Below are 18,713 nucleotides of genomic sequence, written 5' to 3'. Positions count from 1 at the left end.
CCTTCACTCTGCTGCCACACTGAAACCACACTACGACACTACGCTGCCTTCAGGCTCCGCCCCGGCCTCGGGGTTAAAGATCTGCTTCCTCAGCAGAAGTACAACTACAGTGTGGGAAGATCTGGTTTTAAACCGGTGACAAACGAAACAAAAGCGATTCCTTCCTCAGCAGGAGAAGACGACGAAGTGAGAATTATTGATTTGTTCCAAATATTTCAGCTGCGACAACAGGAAGAGCAGCGAAGCTGACTTCAGCAAAATGTTTAAAAATAAAGTTCTCACAGACGGACGACAAAAACAATAAATCAGACGTGGTGTACGACCGAGCCGCGGACCAGTCTCTGGGCGTGGGCACCGCGCTGGCTGCAGCCGGCACAGAAGAACCCCACAGGTGAGGAGGACTCAGGAGAACCCGGGTCTGACAGAGGCGCTGCTCCGGCACCGGCACCAAAGAGTGCGGCTGAGTCGTCCTCTGGAGTGGGAGGGGCTACACTCTGACCACCTCTCCAGTCCATCACAGGCCCATTCACGCTCACATTCACGCTCACATTCACGCTCACATTCACACCTGAAGAGTGAAAAAATGAACCGAAATGTTCCAGTGTCAGTAACTGATGTTCAGACGGAACAGAGACTAGGAAAGGAGAGGGGGGGGGTTGGGGGGGGGGTGGGCACATCAATATGGTGTTCTCCACCTGGTCACTGACACCAGATCAGATTTAAAAACAAAGGTTCAGTCTGTGGTCGTTATCAACTGGTTTGTGTGTGTGTGTGCGCGCTTTTCCAAGGAAAGCAAACACACCCTTCCACATTCCGACTGTTTTTACAGACATACAGAGGCAGGTCTGTGTAGACTAACAGACTGCACCAGCATGTGCACGTCTGTATGTGTGTGCACGTCGAGTGTGTGTGTGTGTGTGTGTAACAATAACATATAGAAAATAACAGTGTTTCTCTTCACACACCGGTCGGACCTGGTACCGATGACGGCGTGAAGCGCGTTGACAGAAGAACGCTCCAACGTGTCCTGACAGAACAGCAGGACACGTTACCATCTCAAAATATTTACTGTGATTCCAGTCCAGGCCTGTTGATGCCCCCCCCCCCACACACACACACACAGTTGTATGCCTCTAAATGAGAAGTGGTGTCAGTGGAACCGTTAGCAGCGCCGCGCGTCGTCAGACGTTACAGGAACCACATATTTGGGTTTGATGTGGATCCAAACCAAACAGAGTTCACGGGTTCAGGTCCAGTTCTCCAGAGTTGATCTGAGTTGATCTTTTATTTCTTTAATTCTTGACTTGATCTGGGTTTGTTTTTTTTAAATTAAAAGTCACAAAGATTTTTTATAAATCTGCAGCAACGAACTGAAAAGTTGAAACAGTTTCACTTCCAGCAGCAGTTAAAGGAACAGTCACAGGTTTTATCTCCTGGAACCGAGTCACGTCTGTGTGCGTGTGTGTGTGTGTGTGTGTGTGTGTGTGTAACGCAGTGAGACTTCAGCGTGTCGTCGCGTCCCTTTACTCACGAGTCCCGTAAAAAATCGTCACCTAGCAATCGGTGCAAGAAGGGGAACAAATGCACTTGGAATCAGGTCAATAAGTGTGTGTGTGTGTGTGTGTGTGTGTGTGTGTGTGTGTGTGTAAATGACAGGCTGTTACGACCTGTTTTCACTGCACATCTCTAAATAACCAGGCTCCAGGCTGAATCCAGATCTCAGAGTAATCTCTACATCCATCGTCAGTGACGTTTTTATTCTTTGTCATTTAAACACGCATGAACATGAACTACTGCCACCTACTGGCTTTATATGTCACCAACAAAGGATGGATCAGGACCACACATGGTTCTGGTTCACACTACGCACCAGTTCACTTCAGGTTTAGGTTCTGTAATATCACAATATATCGCAATATATCGCATCATTGAGACAGTTTCGTGACATGTATCGTTATCGCCAAATTCCTGCCAATACACACCTGGTTGTTATAATTATCATGAAAAAACTTTGTGACCTGTGACCTCTGACCTCTCTGAGACGATCGCACACTGACAATTAGCAAATGACTTTTAAAATTAGAAATAAAAAAGTGAACTTGTATCTAAATCTGTTCCGACTTGACCTTGATCTGATCAGATCATGTGACTCTGCAGTGATGAAACAGACAACACTGATCTACAGGAAGTGAAGCGCAGACAGTTTCACTGCAGACGCCATTAAACGGTTGAGTTCACGACTGAAACTCACTGAAACATCCAGATCGTTTTGTTGTTTGTTTTTTCATCTGAACTTTGACCCACATCCTGGGGTTTGAACACCTGTGGAGTTCACGTGTTGGTCACAACATTTGGTCACATTTACATAACAGTGAGATGTTATGGTTTAGTGGAAGGACGTACTGTCAGTACTGCAGTAGTACACACAGCTGGCTCCAGAGGTCAGTGGTTCAAAGTAGTTAAAGGAAAAATCCACAGAAATGAGAAGAATTCGTTTCTGTCCTGACACCAGAGGAAGTGACGGCTGAAGTGTGACCGTGACTTCCTGTGGTGACTTCCTGCTCAGAGAATTTAAAAGTGACTTTTTTCTACTTCACTGTCAGCTGTGACGTCACACAGAAATCAAACTACAGACTTCGACGCGCTGCTCAGTGAACCTGGTTCAGGAACTACGGCGTGAACGAGGCGCCGCCGTCGGCACACGTTTAGACATGTTTCACCATGAGCTGGGCTAAAGAAGCTGACTGCTGCAAATGAGGGTGAGGAGGGTGAGGAGGGGGTGAGGGGGTGAGTCTACACACACACACACCACCTGAAGTCAGCAGGAAGAACTGTGGCCACATCAACATGAAGATCGACGGTTCAATAAGACGAATCACACACTCACCCTGATTGGCTGCGTGCTGAATTGGATCTTCCTATTGGCCGGTGGAGGCTCTTCCTCCTCCGGGAGGCCAGCGATCTCAGAGCAACTGGTCTCTGGCTGATACTCCTCCTCCTCCTCTTCCTCCTCCTCCTCCTCCTCTTCATCATCCATCTCACTCCCTCCAGAATCCTCCTCCCCAAGTCCACTGTATGCACTGATGTCCACCACATCCCCCTCCGAGTAGTCCTCCTTCCTGGAGCCATCGTCTTCATCATTCTCCTCCTCCTCCTCCTCCTCCTCCTCTTCATCCTTTCCTGTGAAGTCCTCCTCTTTCTTCTCAGGGGAAGGAGAAGAACCAGGATGCTCCTTCTCTCCATTTTCCAAAGACACGTGTATTTCCGCCAGAACTTTCCGAGCCTCGGACCTCTCCGTGGAGTCGTCCTGCTCCTCAACCCGTGGCTCCTGGTCCGGACCATCTGCCGTGTTCGAACCTCTGGCTTCAGTCTCTATCGGCCGAACGTCCGACTCTGGTTTCGCTTCAGTCAGTGAGGACGAAGAGGAGTGGACGGAGTTGGACAGATGGTCTCCTACCAGACCGTCTGACTCCTTACTGGACACCTCCTCCTCTGTGCTCCTCTGAAGACAACCAGGACCTTCTGGTAGCTTCTCCGCTGTCTCCACCTTGGCTTCATCCTTACCTGGAGGTGATGCCTTCACAGGAGAGAGGGAGAGAGGGAGGGAGACAAAGAGAGAGAGGGAGGGAGACAAAGGGGGAGAGAGGGAGGGAGACAAAAGGGAGAGAGGGAGGGAGAGGTGAGATTTAATTTAATTAAAATTTCTTATTATTTAATTTTTCCAGTCATGGTCAGTGGTCAGTAGTCAGTGGTCAGTGGTCAGTGGTCAGTAGTCAGTAGTCAGCGGTCAGTAGTCAGTGGCCCCCACCTTCCTGCTGGTCACCTCAGTCCTGGGTGGAGGTTTGGGCTTCGGCGCCAGGGCAGGACCTGACCGACGCTTGGGGAGGTAGACATTGTTCTGCACGTCACCTTTCTCAAACGCAGCACTGAGTTGGCTCACAGTGGGGCTCACGGCCTCCCCGGGCCCGGCTGACGCTGCGTTTACGGGAAGGTGAGCGAGACCCGGAGCCGCAGCGGGAGCGGGGGGGTCGTCCAGTCGATCCAGAGCCTCGGTGGAGCCGTTAAAGCGGGCGACAACATCAAGGCGGCCGCCCTGGAAGCCTGAGGCCCGCTCCTTCTTCAGCATGATCCTGTTTGTGGCCGCCTGCTTCTCCTGGAGGAGACGGGACTGAAGGTCACTTTAGGGTCAACTGGATCAAACAAGTCAAAGCAGAGGAAACCGTTCTGACCTGCAGAGTGCGCTGCTCAAAGATCCTTCTGGTCTCCTGCAGCTTGGAGAAACCTGTGGAGGAGCAGCCCCCGTCCCCACCTGTCTTGGGGTCAAACTTGTTGACCCTGTCCGACACCGTCCCTCCCAGCTTCAGCAGAGCGCTGTGGTCCACGTTCTCGTTAAGGCTGGACACCCGCGGCAGGGACAGTTTGATGTCCTGATCTTTATCTGCCAAACACAACAAAGACTTAAACCCACTGAACCACCACCCTGACCAGAGGAGGGGTCACAGTTGCCTGGGGAGGAGAAGTGACCAATCACAGACCGTCAGAGGATTTAACCAGACTGTCCCTAACTAGGACTAGTTAGTAGAGCTGCGTATTGTCAAGATTCTGCCGATACGATACGTGTCATGAAACTGGGACAACGATACGATATATTGAGTTTTTTAAACAATTTAATGACAGTAAACCATGAATAAAAGTGTTAATAAAAAAATTAATAAATTCTATAGAACATTGATACGATATTAGGAAACAAAATATCAAGATATTTCAGTGTAACGATATTTTCTCACAGTGCTACTAGTTAGCACCGTAGACCAGTTACAGTTTGGTCATGTGACTTGTGACTGAATGAGTGACACGACGTACCGATCATTTTGGCGCCGTCCTCCTCGTCACCGGGCGACTGCATTTGCATGAACATGTTTTTGATGCGATGGACGTTGGATCCATATGTACGACCTCTCAGGTTTGGGCGTGGCAGCAGAGCGGGCTTCGAGGAAGATTCGGCGCCTCCATTGGGGGCGCTGTTGAGGTGGTCGGTGGCCTTCTTCAGCGCAGCCAATCCGGCCTCGTAGGCGTTCCGGTGGGGGGAGGGGCTACGCAGGCTGGAGCTACCGCTGCCCCCGCCGTTGCCGCCTGATGCCCCATCGCCCCCCGACGGGGGCTGAGTCTTCATCATGTTTGTAGATCAGATACAGCCGGGTGAGGAGCGGGTGAGGGGGGGGGGAGACGTCAGCATCCTGCAGCTGTTTGACTTTCACTTCCTGTGTCAGAGACAGAGACCCAGACTGATGAATCATTCATGTCTGTGGTGAATCACAGACCTGACGGTCAGTGTCACAGTGACTGAAGGACAAACAGGTCTGAGACCCTGGATTTTCTTAAATTGTGAAATTAAATGTAATCTGACAGAGAGAGCAGCAGTAACAGCAGTAACAGTAACAGCAGCAGCAGCAGCAGTAACAGCAGCAGTAACAGCAGCAGCAATAGCAGGAACAGCAGTAACAGTAACAGCAGCAGCAGTAACAGCAGTAGCAGCAGCAGCAGTAACAGCAGTAACATTAACAGCAGCAGCAGTAACAGCAACAACAGCAGTAACAGCAGCAGCAGCAGTAACAGCAGTAGCAGCAGCAGCAGTAACAGCAGTAACAGTAACAGCAGCAGCAGCAGCAGTAACAGTAACAGCAGAGTCAGACCACGTGCCTCTGTCTGTGGTCTTGGTTCAGGGTCTTCACAGCACAGATGTTCGGTCGACCCTCGTTAAAGAAACAAACGGAGCGAAGGTTCAGTCACTGGATCCAGTTCTAACGTCAGAACGACGACGACACAAAACAAACACGGCAGTTGTTACAGCGTGAAGCTGCCGCGCCTGTCGTTACTTCTTCGAGTCGTAACAAGCCAGAGACCTGGAGTCAAACTTTCCACTCTGGTTCAGAGCAGACACGCCCCAACAGGGGGCGCCACAGGCCGGTCGATGTCAGCGATCATTACAGAGAGGTCGGTGTGCAATCAGACACAGGGGACATTAGTGTCTCTGTGTGGACCAACAGTGACATCAGTGGCAACAACTGTCACTGCAGGACCGACCAATCAGAGAGGCTGCAGTGGAAGGACTCTCACCAACAACCGGTGGGTTCTGGGTTCAATACCACACCTGGGGTTTAGCAAGGACTTGTCCACACATGTCCTCCATGGCTGCAAGGCATGCTGGGAAACGTAGGAAGAAATAATAATGTTCCTTCCTGCCCCCCCGCCCCCCACACACACACACACACAGCTCTGTCTTGTGACACACTCTTGCCAAATCAGAGATTCTCACACACTGATCATGTGAGTAAAGAAAACACACACACACACAGACTGGTTTTGGTGTGTGGTGAGCACTTCACGCTTTCTCCAGCCCCGACCGTAACTCTTACAAATACACGCCTAATCCTAATCCTAATCCTAATCCTTAGACTAACTCTAATCCCAACTCCAAACTAAATCTTCAACATAAACAAACGTCTCACTCTTTGAAATAAATAATCCCATGAGTATAGTTATACCAGGAAAACACACACACACACACACACACTCTAAACAAAGCTTTTTCCTGTTATTGTTCTCATGAAACTACACGGTTGTTCCCTGTTCAACCTGACAGGCACAAACAGACCAGTCCAGTCAGTGGGTCCACTGCTGTCCTGGTACTGGTTCTGGTTCTGGTTCTGGTTGGAATAACAGCTAAAAAGCTGAGGTTCCACTGCGTGGCTCCAACACCAACTCTCACGTCTCCCGCCCTTCGCTCTAATCCCACGTGGTTTGCGGTTGTTTCCTGTCGTATCGGCCCAGACTGTCATGGAGTCTTTTCTTCTACTTTTTAAAAAATGTTTTTTTAATGAAAATGCCACTAACCCCTAGTGGACAAAACTGTCATTGATTCAACATTACATTTGTTAAACCTGGTTGTTTCTCACAGCGCCACCAGTCGGTCCATGGGAACAGAACTGTTTCTTACTCTGAAAACACAGCACAATTCTGTAGTGACAAGAAAAAATAAATACTTTTCTAGTGACGTGTGATTTTACTGCAGCTGAAAACAAAACAGTGTTTATAAAAATATATAAAAACAAATATACAACAGGCCGTTGTTGAGAACAGAACCTCAGGGAGTTGATCTGTTGTCAACCTGTCGGGGAACATGTGACCCGGAGCTGCTGCTGCTGCTGCTGATGCTGATAACACTGCTGCTGATGCTAACACTGCTGCTGCTGCTGTTGATGCTAAAACTGCTGCTTAAAGCAGTTAAAATTGTTATTTAAAAAAAGGTTGAGTAGATAAAAACAGATAAAAATTAGTCAAAAAGAAAAACATAACAGCCAAAAACCTTAACATTGCTGCTGCTGCTGCTAACACTGCTGCTGCTGCTCACACTGCTGATAACACTGCTGCTGATGCTCACACTGCTGATGCTCACACTGCTGATAAAACACTGCTGCTGATGCTGATAACACTGCTGCTGATGCTAACATTGCTGATGCTGCTGATGCTCACACTGCTGCTGCTCACACTGCTGCTGCCTCTGCAGACATGTGTGTTAACAAGCCCTGAAGTCATCCATCCATCGATGCTAACGCATCATCCCAGCACCGCTGCATCACTGCGTGCCGATGTGCGTCACTCATGCACTTTTCAACAGAGGCCACATTATAACAAGGGCAACAACTCCATCTATTCAGTCCACAGACCGCGATTCTTGAGTGGACGGTCCGGGTCCAGACTGGTGGAGTGGAAGTGTTCACTCTGACTGACACACACACACACACACACACACTCACAGCCTTCCTTGCTCCTGTGGGCTGGCTTTGTTGGCGTTCACTGGACACAAACTGCTCACTCCGAACCTCCATCCAAAAATCCTCTGTTTTTTTTCTAGCGCCGCCTTTGAGTCAAATGTAGCGACCGATAAACCGTGAATTAACGACACACTCACAACCACAATGCACTGCCGTTACATTCGGCGTGTGTGTGACTGACACAGAGCAACGATTGTTATTGTAACGGCCACCGAATGTGTTTTCGTTGCTGCTTTCCCCCCGTTTTTTATCGTCCTGCACAAAATACAACGGAGCAGCGGGCGACTTGTGCTTTTCACTGACAACATTACGGGGGTTTTGTGAGGATTTAACGCATTTTTCAGCGTCGTTCATGAGCCGGAACGACCGGACAATCAAATTAAACACAAACCAAAAACAATCTCAAGCTCTGCTGCTGTTTACGCCGCAGGGAAAAACAAATGTTAGAAAATGTCGATATTTCCTGCCGGAGTTCGGCATGACGTTGAAAAGAGGCAGCAAAAGAGCGGGGAGAAAGAATCAAAAATGTCTGTCCAGCTTTGATTCACACGGGAACAACCAGCACAGTGTGGCCGTGGGAGGGAGCGGCGTGTTTCCGTGTTTAACGTATGAGTGGCCGGTTTAGGACCCAGAGGCAGACGGTTGGCTCGACAGGCCGCTGCTGCCGCCGCCGCCGCCACCACAGCCGCTGCTGCTGCTGCTGCCTGTGAGCCGTGCTGCGGCTCTTCCTTCCTGCATCCTCCCCCGCTCTCTCCCTCTCTCACAGTCACCACGGCAGATTTAAACACGTTCTTTCACGGGGGGGTGAACACACAGTGTGTGCGGCTTCTCACCGTCAGTCATACCTGATGTAGCGATCTAAAAACACCCGGTGCCGTTAGGATCCGTCCTGGAGGAGGCGCTCCATTGTCCTCCTGTCGCCGCTGCTGCTGCCGCTGCTGCTGCTTCCTGCTGCCAGTGCTCAGCCTCAGTGCCTGCCTCCTCTGCTCCTGCCTCCTCTGCTCCTCCCTCTCGTCGTCCTCCTCCTCCCCTCATCATCTGTTTTCCTCCATCCCTCTCTCCTCCTCACCTTCCACCCCCCTCACCTCACCCCCGCCCACTCGTTCGTTTCTTCACCCCCTCTTCTTCTTCTTCTTCGGGCCTTGCTTCATTACCATTTAAAGGGACATTCTGTAAAATTTAGGAAACTTTTTAAAAAAAATCAACGTCGACAGAACTACGTGGTGCTTTTAAAGCGGATGCTGCGTTTAAGGACAGCCTCTGGTTTAGTGGTTAAGAGACTCACCTTTTGCTTTCGGTAATGCTGGTTTGAATCCCGGCCTGGGCACAGGTGTATTGGGGAAACAAAAATAAAAAAAATAAATAAAAAATGAAATGACCGCCTCTCACCTCTGCTCCTGTTGTGTTGGACAAGAAGAGAAACATTGAGTTAAATTAACTTTATCAAACAATAGTGGCAAACGACAAGAAAGAATTGCGTTAAAAGGTAAATTTCGTATGGAAGCCTGGCGACCTCTGCCGGCCAAACTGATGAAAAGCAGTGTATTATATTTAAACCTTTCGAAAACCCTGTCTGAACAATAGTTGAAATATATTTGCAGTAAAAATTAAAACTGAGACACAGATTGAAGCTGAATCCAGATTATTTTCTTCTCCAGTTCTAATCTGTCAAATCTCATTTGTTCAGTATAATCTGGAGCTCCTCCAGATTTCTCCAGTCTTGAAGTGTGTCTTCTTTTTGACGTCCAGATCTGTGGTCAGAACTTACTCCTGAAAAACATTTCATGAGGACAGAGACAATGACAATGATTCTTAATTCACAGCACAGGAACCACAGGAATTAAAAAAGGCAATTCTTTAGTTTCTGGTATACTTTGACTGTCATTACGTGAAGTTTGCCTGTTTTTATTACTAATTAAAGTACTACTAATAATAATTCTTTTTTTTTTTTACATTTTGCTAATTAAAACGATAAAAGAAACAATCAAAAATATTTTTAACATTTCCGTTGTGCCATGTCAACTATTTTCTCAGTGAATAAATTAAGAATTTACTTTTTTACTTGACGTATTGAAAATATTTAAAGTTTATTTTTTAAAAATGTCATTATTTTCAGTGTTGACTTTTAATACTAACAAAACCGGTGGTTTGAACAGATGTAATAGATGGGTATGGACGCAAGGGGGCAGCAAATACAGGCCTTTCCAACTTTCACACATCAGACGTTATTCGTCATCAGTCAAAAAAAAAAAAAAGCACGGTGACATGGTCTTGAATTTGTTTTAAATAAATTTGAATACGAGTTGAGAATTAAAAAGTAAAAAAAAAAAAACTAACAATGACGTAATAGATGAAAATGCTTTAATCTTCACCCAGACAAATATAATCAAATACAGAGGAGAGCCTGGTATCAGTACAGACTGAACATACACACACACATACACACACACACACACACTGTTTACCTGCACACACACACAAAAACTTCCTGAAAGAGTAATTTCATTATTTTCTAACAAAAACAGGTCAAAGGTCAATGTGTCACAGAAGCCTGAGGTCATCTGTATTCAACATTGATTGTATTTGTTTTATGTGGAGAACGTCTCCTGGATTCAAACCTCAAACCTCCGTCTGTTCTTGGTTCTGGTCACGTGATCTATCATCAAAACCACACACAGACCCCTGACTGATTTTCCTCATCGTCTCCTTCTCTCCTTTCCTACCTCCTTGTTTCTCCTCCTCCCCCTCAGCGCCTTGACTCACCCCGACCTCCCCCTCCCCCTCCCCCTCCCCACTGGAGCATCATGATTCAACTGCTGACAGTCTCTCCTGACCAGGTCTCGTGTTTGGTGCCCGGGTTCAGATGGGTGATGGTCACCTCCACCGCCTGGACCTTCTCATGTTTAGGAGGGATGGAGCAGAGCTTGTAGCTCACCTCGTCTCCCTCCACAGGCACGTACTCACCCTCGATGCTGGGGGAGAAAAGAAAATCAGAAGATAAGAATAATAATCTGGCAACACACACACACACACACACACACACGTGGCAGCAGCGGTGGTGTAGGAGGACCAGTGAAGATCTGATGACCTTCAACCTGTGGCCACTCTCGTCGCCCACAGGTAAATAACACACACACGTCAACACCTACACATCAAACACTGTGACACAATGTACACAGTAAAGTAGGAAACAATGGAATGAACTACACACACACACACACACACACACACACTCACACACAGACTTACTCTGAGATGTGGACAAAGACGTCTTTGCCTCCGTCTGATGGGGTGATAAAGCCGTGACCTTTGGAGCGGGAGAAACATTTACACACACCACTGAACGCTGGACCCTCGGCCGCACGAGCCGTTCTGTTCAGGGGGGAGACGGGGGGGGGGGGGGGAAAGGGGAGGGGGAGGGTTATTTTAGGTTTATTAACTATATATTATGTTCATCAACATTAGAACATGAATAGGGTCAGAGGGGTCAGAGGTCAGGGTCTCCTGCAGACACACACTCTGAGCAACAAAACAAGACAAAAACAAATGAAATATAAAATGAACGACGAAACAAAAGAATCTCTGGTTTGATGAGGTGAAAGGTCAGCACAATGTGTGTGTGTGTGTGTGTGTGTGTGCACCCACGCTGAGGTGGTCCTGGTTCTGCGTGTGGGCAGAGGGCTGGGGATGAGGTAGCCTCTCATGGGGGAGGGGGAGCGGTCTCTGTGTCTGCAGGCTGGAGGCTGCAGAGACTCTGATTGGACGACAAAAAAAGACAACGTTCACAGCTGTGATTACTGATGCAAACAGAACAAATTCACTTTCAGAATTCATCATGCGGGCCGGGTTGAACCCACTAGCGGACCAGTTTTGGCCTGCGATCCATATGTTTGACACCCCTGTTTTAAAGTGTCCGCAATCTGAATGATCCAATGATGGAGCTGGTCAGCTGACAGAACAGGACCGGTGGTCTGGGACAAGTGGTCTGGGACCAGTGGTCTGGGACCAGGACAGAGGACAAACGTGACTCACACCACGACACGACTTACTGGGGGACACTGGAGAGTGGGGGGACCTTGCAGAGTTCAGTGGGGGGGTCACGGGTCTTGACCCCCGGATGGGTCTTGGCTGAGAAGACATCCCAGGAGAGGTGGAGTCACGTTGGTGGTGGAGGGAGTCACTGGGCTGAGGTTCCTACAGACCTGAGGAGAAGGAGAGGTCAAAGGTCAGCAGATGAAGCCTGACGTTTCAGTCCAGACAAAGTTCAACTCCGGACGAAACAAAGGACGAGTGGATCAGTGACCCTGCATTCACAGAACACGGCACGTTACCGTGGCAACCACAGTTTGGGGACATGCCAAAAAAAAAAGAAAACACTGAGACTTCAGAGAGAGGACAGAAACGGTCCCTTCATTCACAGGAGTTACATCATCACTCATTAGTCATCACAGCGGCGAGCAATTAGAGACGAGACGAAAAAACTCTGACAAATCTGTTCCATTAGAGAAAGGGGGGAGGGGAGAGAGGGGGGAGAGAGGGGGAGGGAGAGAGGAAAGTACTGGAAGAAAAGGAAGACGAACAGACTTGTGTGCGCTGGAGAGTGAGCCCCTCAGACAGCGCCCCCTGTCTGTGGTGTTGTGCTCCCACAGGTCTGATATCCTTCACCACCCCAGCTCTCACCTTCCTCCCCCCTCCCCCCCCACACCCTCTACTTCCTGCTCAGGCCACTTCAAAGACAGACCGACTCGTTTGTGAAGCCGTCGAGGTTTTCTTAAGAAATCTGTACCTAATGTTTACGTCATTTTGTTTCGTAGGAAATTAGCTACATCGAAAAGTTGTGTCTGAAAACCACAGACTCCTGTCATGTTGATGGAATCAGAAAAAAAAACCACAGAAAAAACAATGGTTCAATCTTATAAATCTTTAAAGACGTTTTTTGCTTAATTACACAACGAGAACGTTTGGACAGAAACTCAAACTACAGGGAGCCTCCACTCAGGTGAGTGGAGGTCAGACGTGTTTGTAGACCAGCAGGGGGCAGCGGACTGATGCTGACATCATCACAGCCCTTGTAAACAATAGACTTCCTGCAGGAGGAAATCTGGGTCGCAGCCCAGCAGCCCACACCCACACTGGGCATCGACCACACCACAGAACAATCAGAAGAACCAGCGTTCGGTTCCAAAAGGTCAAAAACAACCGCGATGACAAATGGTGTCAGGCTGAACATGAAGTACATGAAGTACTTGAAGTACTTCTAAGAGGCAGAGAAGTCGTGGCCCAGCAACAGGAAAAACAGAGGTTCTTGAAGGCAGCATGGGGGGAGAGGTGAGGGGGGGGGGGTCATGGAACAGTGTGAGATAAGGAGAGGATGCTGGGAAAACAGGGTGAGACTCTTCAGAGTACTCCTGGAGTACTCTAGGAGTACTCAGGTTTCAGGCTGCAGTCTGAGGTGCTGTGAAGTCTGGCTCTGGGCCAGAACCTGAAAATAAAACCTAGTATTTTAATAGAATCCACAGAAACTATGACCACCGCTGCAGGTACTGCAGTACTACCCATGGTACCAATATTTGAGCACCTGATTCAGAACTCTTCTCCTACTGAGAAGTTCTGGAGGCGTTGACGTTCAGACAACAGAGAAAAGGCCGGAGGAGGAAGAGGGAGGAAGAGGGGGGGGAGAAAGAGGGGGGGGGAGTTAATGTCTGCTTTAATTACAGCGTGGAGTCATCCTGCTGTACAGTGGGGGGGTAACAGTGTGGGGGGTAACAGTGTGGGGGGTAACAGTGTGGGGGCGACGACTTCTGAAGGTGAGGAGGACAGTTATGGTTCATCTCTAATCTCAGTGGTTCAATTGATCGACTCTGGTTCTGGTTTCACTTCATCCTTCGACCCAAACAACAACAACAACAACAACAACAGAGTGAATGCAGTAATAATGAGATGAGCCGCTGATTGGACCAGGGAACCACTGCTAGATGGCGCTCTCAAGACTGAAAGTGAACTGGGGTTTCAGTGTTTCTTTTCAGGATTCCACATCGATATTCTACAACATTCTGAAACTATTCTCCACTTCGAGTCATCGTGACGTCACCGCGCTGCGTTCACAGTCACACCGCCGTCCATCGTCCTGCTGCAGTGACGAGGACACTCGTCCTGTGGAACCGACGGTCCCTTAGTCACCACTGCTGCCTGAAAAGGATGGAGTGGGTGGGGGCCGTTCACAGCTGCGGGCCAGTTATTGAGAACCCGCATGCACCGACACAAAGGCCGAGAGAGAGAGAGAGAAACAGAGAGACAGAGAGAGAGAGAGAGAGAGAGAGAGGCTGATCCAGATTCATTATCCAGTGATGGCAGCCTATTATACTGAGCTGGGTATATGTGTGTGTGTGTGTGTGTGTGTGTATACTGGTGACAGTGCACAGTGGTGACTCAGCCTTTGATGTGCGTCAGCCGATCTTTTCACTTCAGCCATGGAGAAGTTGATGCAGGTTACACAGATTCACACCTTCATCATCTTCATCCACATGTTAATTCCACACTGAGGCTCCGTCCTCTGTTTATCGGACCCCACCCCTCCTTAATGCCCCTGGTGTGAGGAGACTTGTGGAGGGTCAAATGATTTTCCATCATCCCGACAACAACACGTCCCGTGAACCTGAACCTTTGAAGACCAAAGATTCCACCGCGCCCAGAGTTCACCGCGCTGTTGCTCCGAGAGCGAGGAATGTGGGCGGGGCAAGAAGAAAGAGGGAGAAGAGTTGAGCTGATGAAGTCAAAGACACAGGTGGAGAAGAGACAGAGACACCGAGGTTTCACTGATAAAATTATATTTATATTTATATTTATGAACGACGGGTGGTTCACCTGGAGTGATCTACACACACATAGGCCACGGGTGCAAAAGCCGTGGCCTACGTGACTCATTGCTGTACAGTCGGTGGGGGGGGCGGGTCCTTCATACATTCCTATCTCTATTTTTATCCACAGTGTAAAACCCACAGCTGATCACCGCTCCTGAACATCAGGAAACAGGAAGTAGCCAGGTCTCTTCCTGTCCAATCACACAGGTAATGATGAGGGAGTGTGTGTGTATGAGTGTGTGTATGAGTGTGTGCTCCATGACCCCCCTCCAGTTCAGACGTGCACGTCCTTCAACGTCGTTCAATGGTCGTGTTTCTATGTATCGCAGAGAACGTTACATCATCACTGGAGTAAAAAAAAAAAAAGTGTTGGAAGAGTTTGATACTCGACGTTCTACCCGCGCTGTTATCAAACCTGTGGTGCGTGTCTCCATGCACGGACCTGAGTGAACAGGTTTAACTGGTTTCTGCAGCTGAAACTGGTACGAAACCATCCAGTTTGACAGGAGGTAAAGCTGAAGATTTTGACATACTTCAGGCATCAAGATCCATCATCCAATCACATTCATTTTCTCCTCCACTCAAATGCTAACTCAGACAGTTAGCCTCCGACCGGCTGCTGCCACAGGACCTTGTCATTCTGACATCATCTTCCTCATCTTCGTCCACTTGTTTCTGTCAAAGTGTCACTGACTTGAAATGTCTCCACAGTCTGGAGCTAAACTAATGACACACTTTTTTTCCTCAAAACCAATCAACCAATCAGGCGCTCGAGCCGTCTCTAATCCAACAGAAGAGGAAGATTTCTCTATAACAACAACCATCAACCAACAGCAGTTTATATACAAGCAACAATACAGTATCAAAAAACACAGGTATCTGGTCCTGGTCCTGGTCCTGGTCCTGGTCCTGGTCCTCCTCCACCCCTCTGACCAGACGCTGTTCTACAGGAGTTGTTTGACATCACCCACTCATTAGACTGATGACCACGCCCCTTTTATTTAACATTATTATTGATGACAATTTTTAACAGATTCCATTTCTGATGAAGTCCAATAAAAAAAGAAAAACACCCAGAGTGGTGAAAGAGAATTCCCAGAAATCTTTGCGAAACAAAATAACAGTGTCCTGTTTCCTAGGTACAGACTTCCTCCCTGACAGTCCTGCCCTGAAAACTGCTTTCCAGTGAAGGGAACTTGGAGTGGGTGGGTAAATATGTGTATCTCTCTCTCTCTCTCTCTCTCACCCCCATTGATCGCTTTATTGCCTACAGCCAGGGTTCACAGGGGACTATTACAACAGATCGTATTGCACAAACACGTCAGGCCTTCACCAGCAATCTTTATCTCAGAGCCACGAAGCTGCAAAAGGTCTGGTCATAAAAACCAACAGAGAAACAACGAGATGAAACAGAGGAGTCAGAAAACATCAACTACACTGAAGTATCTCCTGATCCCGTATCAATCTCCACAGTCATTCATCAGTTATTGATTTCTTTCTCACCAATTCCCAGTCCAATATTCTTGATGTTGGTTCTTTTTCTTGTTCTTTTCTTTCTTCTCTAGTGATTCCAAATGTTGATCCCTCTGTTCCAGTAACTGATGTTCAGATGGAACAGAGTCTGAGACTAGGATCACACTCTGACAGGTCCATAAATAGCACTAAGAAAATATATACATATATACAAATATATGCTGATGGTAGAGGCCATTTTGAAAGTCTTTGGCTTTCGATTTAACTTTGTGTTCTAACGTGATATAAACCATATTTAGTCCTGTTTACTGGTGTTACTGAATCACTACTATAATGGATGACCAAAGAGCCCATGGTTTGGTGCAGCTGCTCCGACTCTGGTAGGTCTGTTAGTCCTGGTAGGTCTAACCTGCAGTGACGGCCACACGCCGACTCACCACCTCATCCTAACCTGTCATTAGACACGTCTGTCAGAACAAAGAGGACCTGGAACAGGCCACTCCACATCAGACCATGATGTTGTTGTTGTTTCATCCAATAACAGGCTTCAACCAGGTCCTCAGACCAGTGGTTTACCTCCACCTCTGCTTCACTGCTTTCTGGCACGCACACACACAGAAGTCACGCTATAACGAGCCGCTGATGGAAAGTGGCACCAACCCACAGCTCTGCATCTCCCACAGCTCTTCATCTCCCTGCACTTCATTAACCACGAATGGAGGGTTTGTGTCGAGAGGAGAGCTTTTCACCTCCATGAATAAAAAACCTTCTGTTCTCTCTCACTCTCTCACACACACACAGATATGTCACTCATTTATTCCGTGATCTTCTTTCCTTAAAGAAATGTTGACACACGAGTCAACACAAAGACAAACAGATATAATTATAAATAACAACCAATAATTACAACGATTTATGTTTTTAAGCCCGAACACAAACCTGGGTTGCAATTAATAACTATTTTTAATCACGGTTTTTCACAATTACTCGACTAATCGTTGGGTGGGAAAAGAATGTAAGGAAGAAAAAAAAAACCATCACGTCTGTTTTCCGAGATTTAAACCGAAGCCTCGGTCAGTAAAACAGGTCACAACACGTCCACGACGGAGCTGCTCTCTGAAAACCTCGTTTTATTCCGTTTGACTTTAACGTAGTTGATAATTCACCTCTTTACTTCTGTTTGTCTGTAACCAACCAGTCTGTACAGAAAAGATAAAAAGTACAGACGTGAGGACGTGAACGCCTCGGGTTCGAACAGAAACTTTGACTGACAATATTGACACCAACCTACACTTTCACGACCGAACAATATCACGTGAAGTGACACGAATTGAGTTTCGAACTTTGTTTGTGTTCTGTAAACTCAAACATGTCTTTTTTTAAAGAGTTAAACTTAAATTGGAGGGAAAATCCTCCGTGCTGCGTTCACGTAGCTAAACGCCGTCTCTAGGTGTTGACACACGGAGCGCATCACTTACCTTTTGCTTCACCGCTGCTGAAGAATGTTCTAGACCCGCGGAGGAACCGAGAGGAAGTGAAAGTCAACTTTGAGCGGAGTTTGAAGCTGAAGCCGTGTTTTCTGGACGAGTCTGTGGAGATAACAGAGTCAGTCAGCGTAAACACTGAGTGCAGCCGAGACGTTTTTATAAATGGGCGTGGCCGCTGACGTCACGCTGAGCGATTTACCGTAACAAGTGTAAAGACTGCGACATAAAAAAAAAACTGGCGCGTGCCAAAAACGTTGAATAATTATTTTATCAACATTTTCCTTGTGAATCAGAAGCGGCTTCACATTACGATGTGAGGACGCCTTTCACTGAAACACGTGTCAAACTCAAGGCCCGGGGGCCAAATGCGCACCTCCTCAGGTCATTTTGTACGGCCCAGTTCTTGCAGCAGTTTAATTTGTTTTTTTCTTATAACACAGCAATGGACAATATTTTTTAGCTTGAACAAATAATAATCAATCACAGAAACATTTATAAACACATCATGGATCTTCTGTAGCAGTGATTTGGCCCCCAGATGAAAATGAGTTTGACAGTGTCGCACTAAAACATGTAAAAAATAAAAAAAAAAGAGCTGGCCCGTGTTGCAGCCCTCTAAAATAAAGAGCTGGCCCGTGTTGCAGCCCTCTGTTCAGAACTTTGTTAAAGTTTAAAAAACAACAATATGACAATAAAAACTTTTATTATGTTTTATAAAAATAAGCCCAGTAAGTGTGAAAGACAGTGGAGTTTATTGGACAGAGAGGGTCAGTGGTTGTTGAAGGGTGACCCAATCACCGTCTGTTTCAGCCATCAAATATTTCACAGTATTGAGACAGTTGACAACAACAATAAAAAACAAAAGAAAAAAAGGCTCAAGTTTGGAATCTGGTTTGTGAGTCAAAGTAAAAAGAAAACTTAAAACAAAAACTAAAAACAAAAACAAAAAAAAACTCAGTACCAGAACTGGATTTGAGTTCACAATTTTCCTGAAATAATGACACCATAGATCAAACTAGTGCCTCACTAACCTGTCGTGACGTAGGGCTGGTTAGTCC

At 47.4% G+C, this 18,713-nt stretch overlaps 2 protein-coding genes across 4 annotated transcripts in view; both read right to left on the bottom strand.

Moving 5' to 3' along the window:
• The window catches only part of LOC103393632 (neurabin-2-like), a 17,161-nt gene extending 8,289 nt beyond the window's left edge, over positions 1-8,872 (bottom strand). Inside the window, exons 1-6 of one of the 3 annotated variants that reach the window (XM_025064494.1) lie at positions 8,681-8,872; positions 5,694-5,753; positions 4,864-5,261; positions 4,230-4,438; positions 3,809-4,153; positions 2,888-3,577 (exon numbers count right to left, since the gene is read on the bottom strand). In XM_025064494.1, the coding sequence (XP_024920262.1) occupies positions 2,888-3,577; positions 3,809-4,153; positions 4,230-4,438; positions 4,864-5,176 (1,557 nt within the window). In that variant the 5' untranslated portion in view covers positions 5,177-5,261; positions 5,694-5,753; positions 8,681-8,872. Of the gene's footprint in view, positions 1-2,887; positions 3,578-3,808; positions 4,154-4,229; positions 4,439-4,863; positions 5,262-5,693; positions 5,754-8,668 lie in introns of all 3 variants that reach the window. The other 2 variants (XM_008330660.3, XM_008330659.3) reach the window with 2 other exon arrangements.
• A 1,727-nt stretch (positions 8,873-10,599) lies between these two features.
• carhsp1 (calcium regulated heat stable protein 1) lies at positions 10,600-17,818 on the bottom strand. The gene is made up of 5 exons (XM_008330661.3): positions 17,647-17,818; positions 11,885-12,037; positions 11,481-11,589; positions 11,085-11,207; positions 10,600-10,807 (listed from the first exon to the last, which is right to left on the bottom strand). The coding sequence occupies exons 2-5, from the start codon at positions 11,973-11,975 to the stop codon at positions 10,645-10,647; spliced, it is 486 nt and encodes a 161-aa protein (XP_008328883.1). The 5' UTR covers positions 11,976-12,037; positions 17,647-17,818; the 3' UTR covers positions 10,600-10,644.
• Between the last annotated feature and the right edge of the window lie 895 nt (positions 17,819-18,713).

Source organism: Cynoglossus semilaevis, chromosome 17 (assembly GCF_000523025.1).
Source record: "Cynoglossus semilaevis isolate Cse_v1.0 chromosome 17, Cse_v1.0, whole genome shotgun sequence".
In the NCBI taxonomy this organism is placed as follows: domain Eukaryota; kingdom Metazoa; phylum Chordata; class Actinopteri; order Pleuronectiformes; family Cynoglossidae; genus Cynoglossus; species Cynoglossus semilaevis.
This window is presented reverse-complemented; position numbering and strand designations above follow the sequence as displayed.

What these genes read in the sequence shown, in the direction of transcription:
- carhsp1 (XM_008330661.3), bottom strand. Translation starts at nt 11,975, where the DNA reads ATGTCTTCTCAGCCAAGACCCATCCGGGGGTCAAGACCCGTGACCCCC. An exon ending in AGAACCAGGACCACCTCAGC is followed by an intron (nt 11,208 to 11,480) that starts GTGGGTGCACAC and finishes CCCCCTGAACAG; the next exon opens with AACGGCTCGTGCGGCCGAGG. An exon ending in GTCTTTGTCCACATCTCAGA is followed by an intron (nt 10,808 to 11,084) that starts GTAAGTCTGTGT and finishes TTTCTCCCCCAG; the next exon opens with CATCGAGGGTGAGTACGTGC.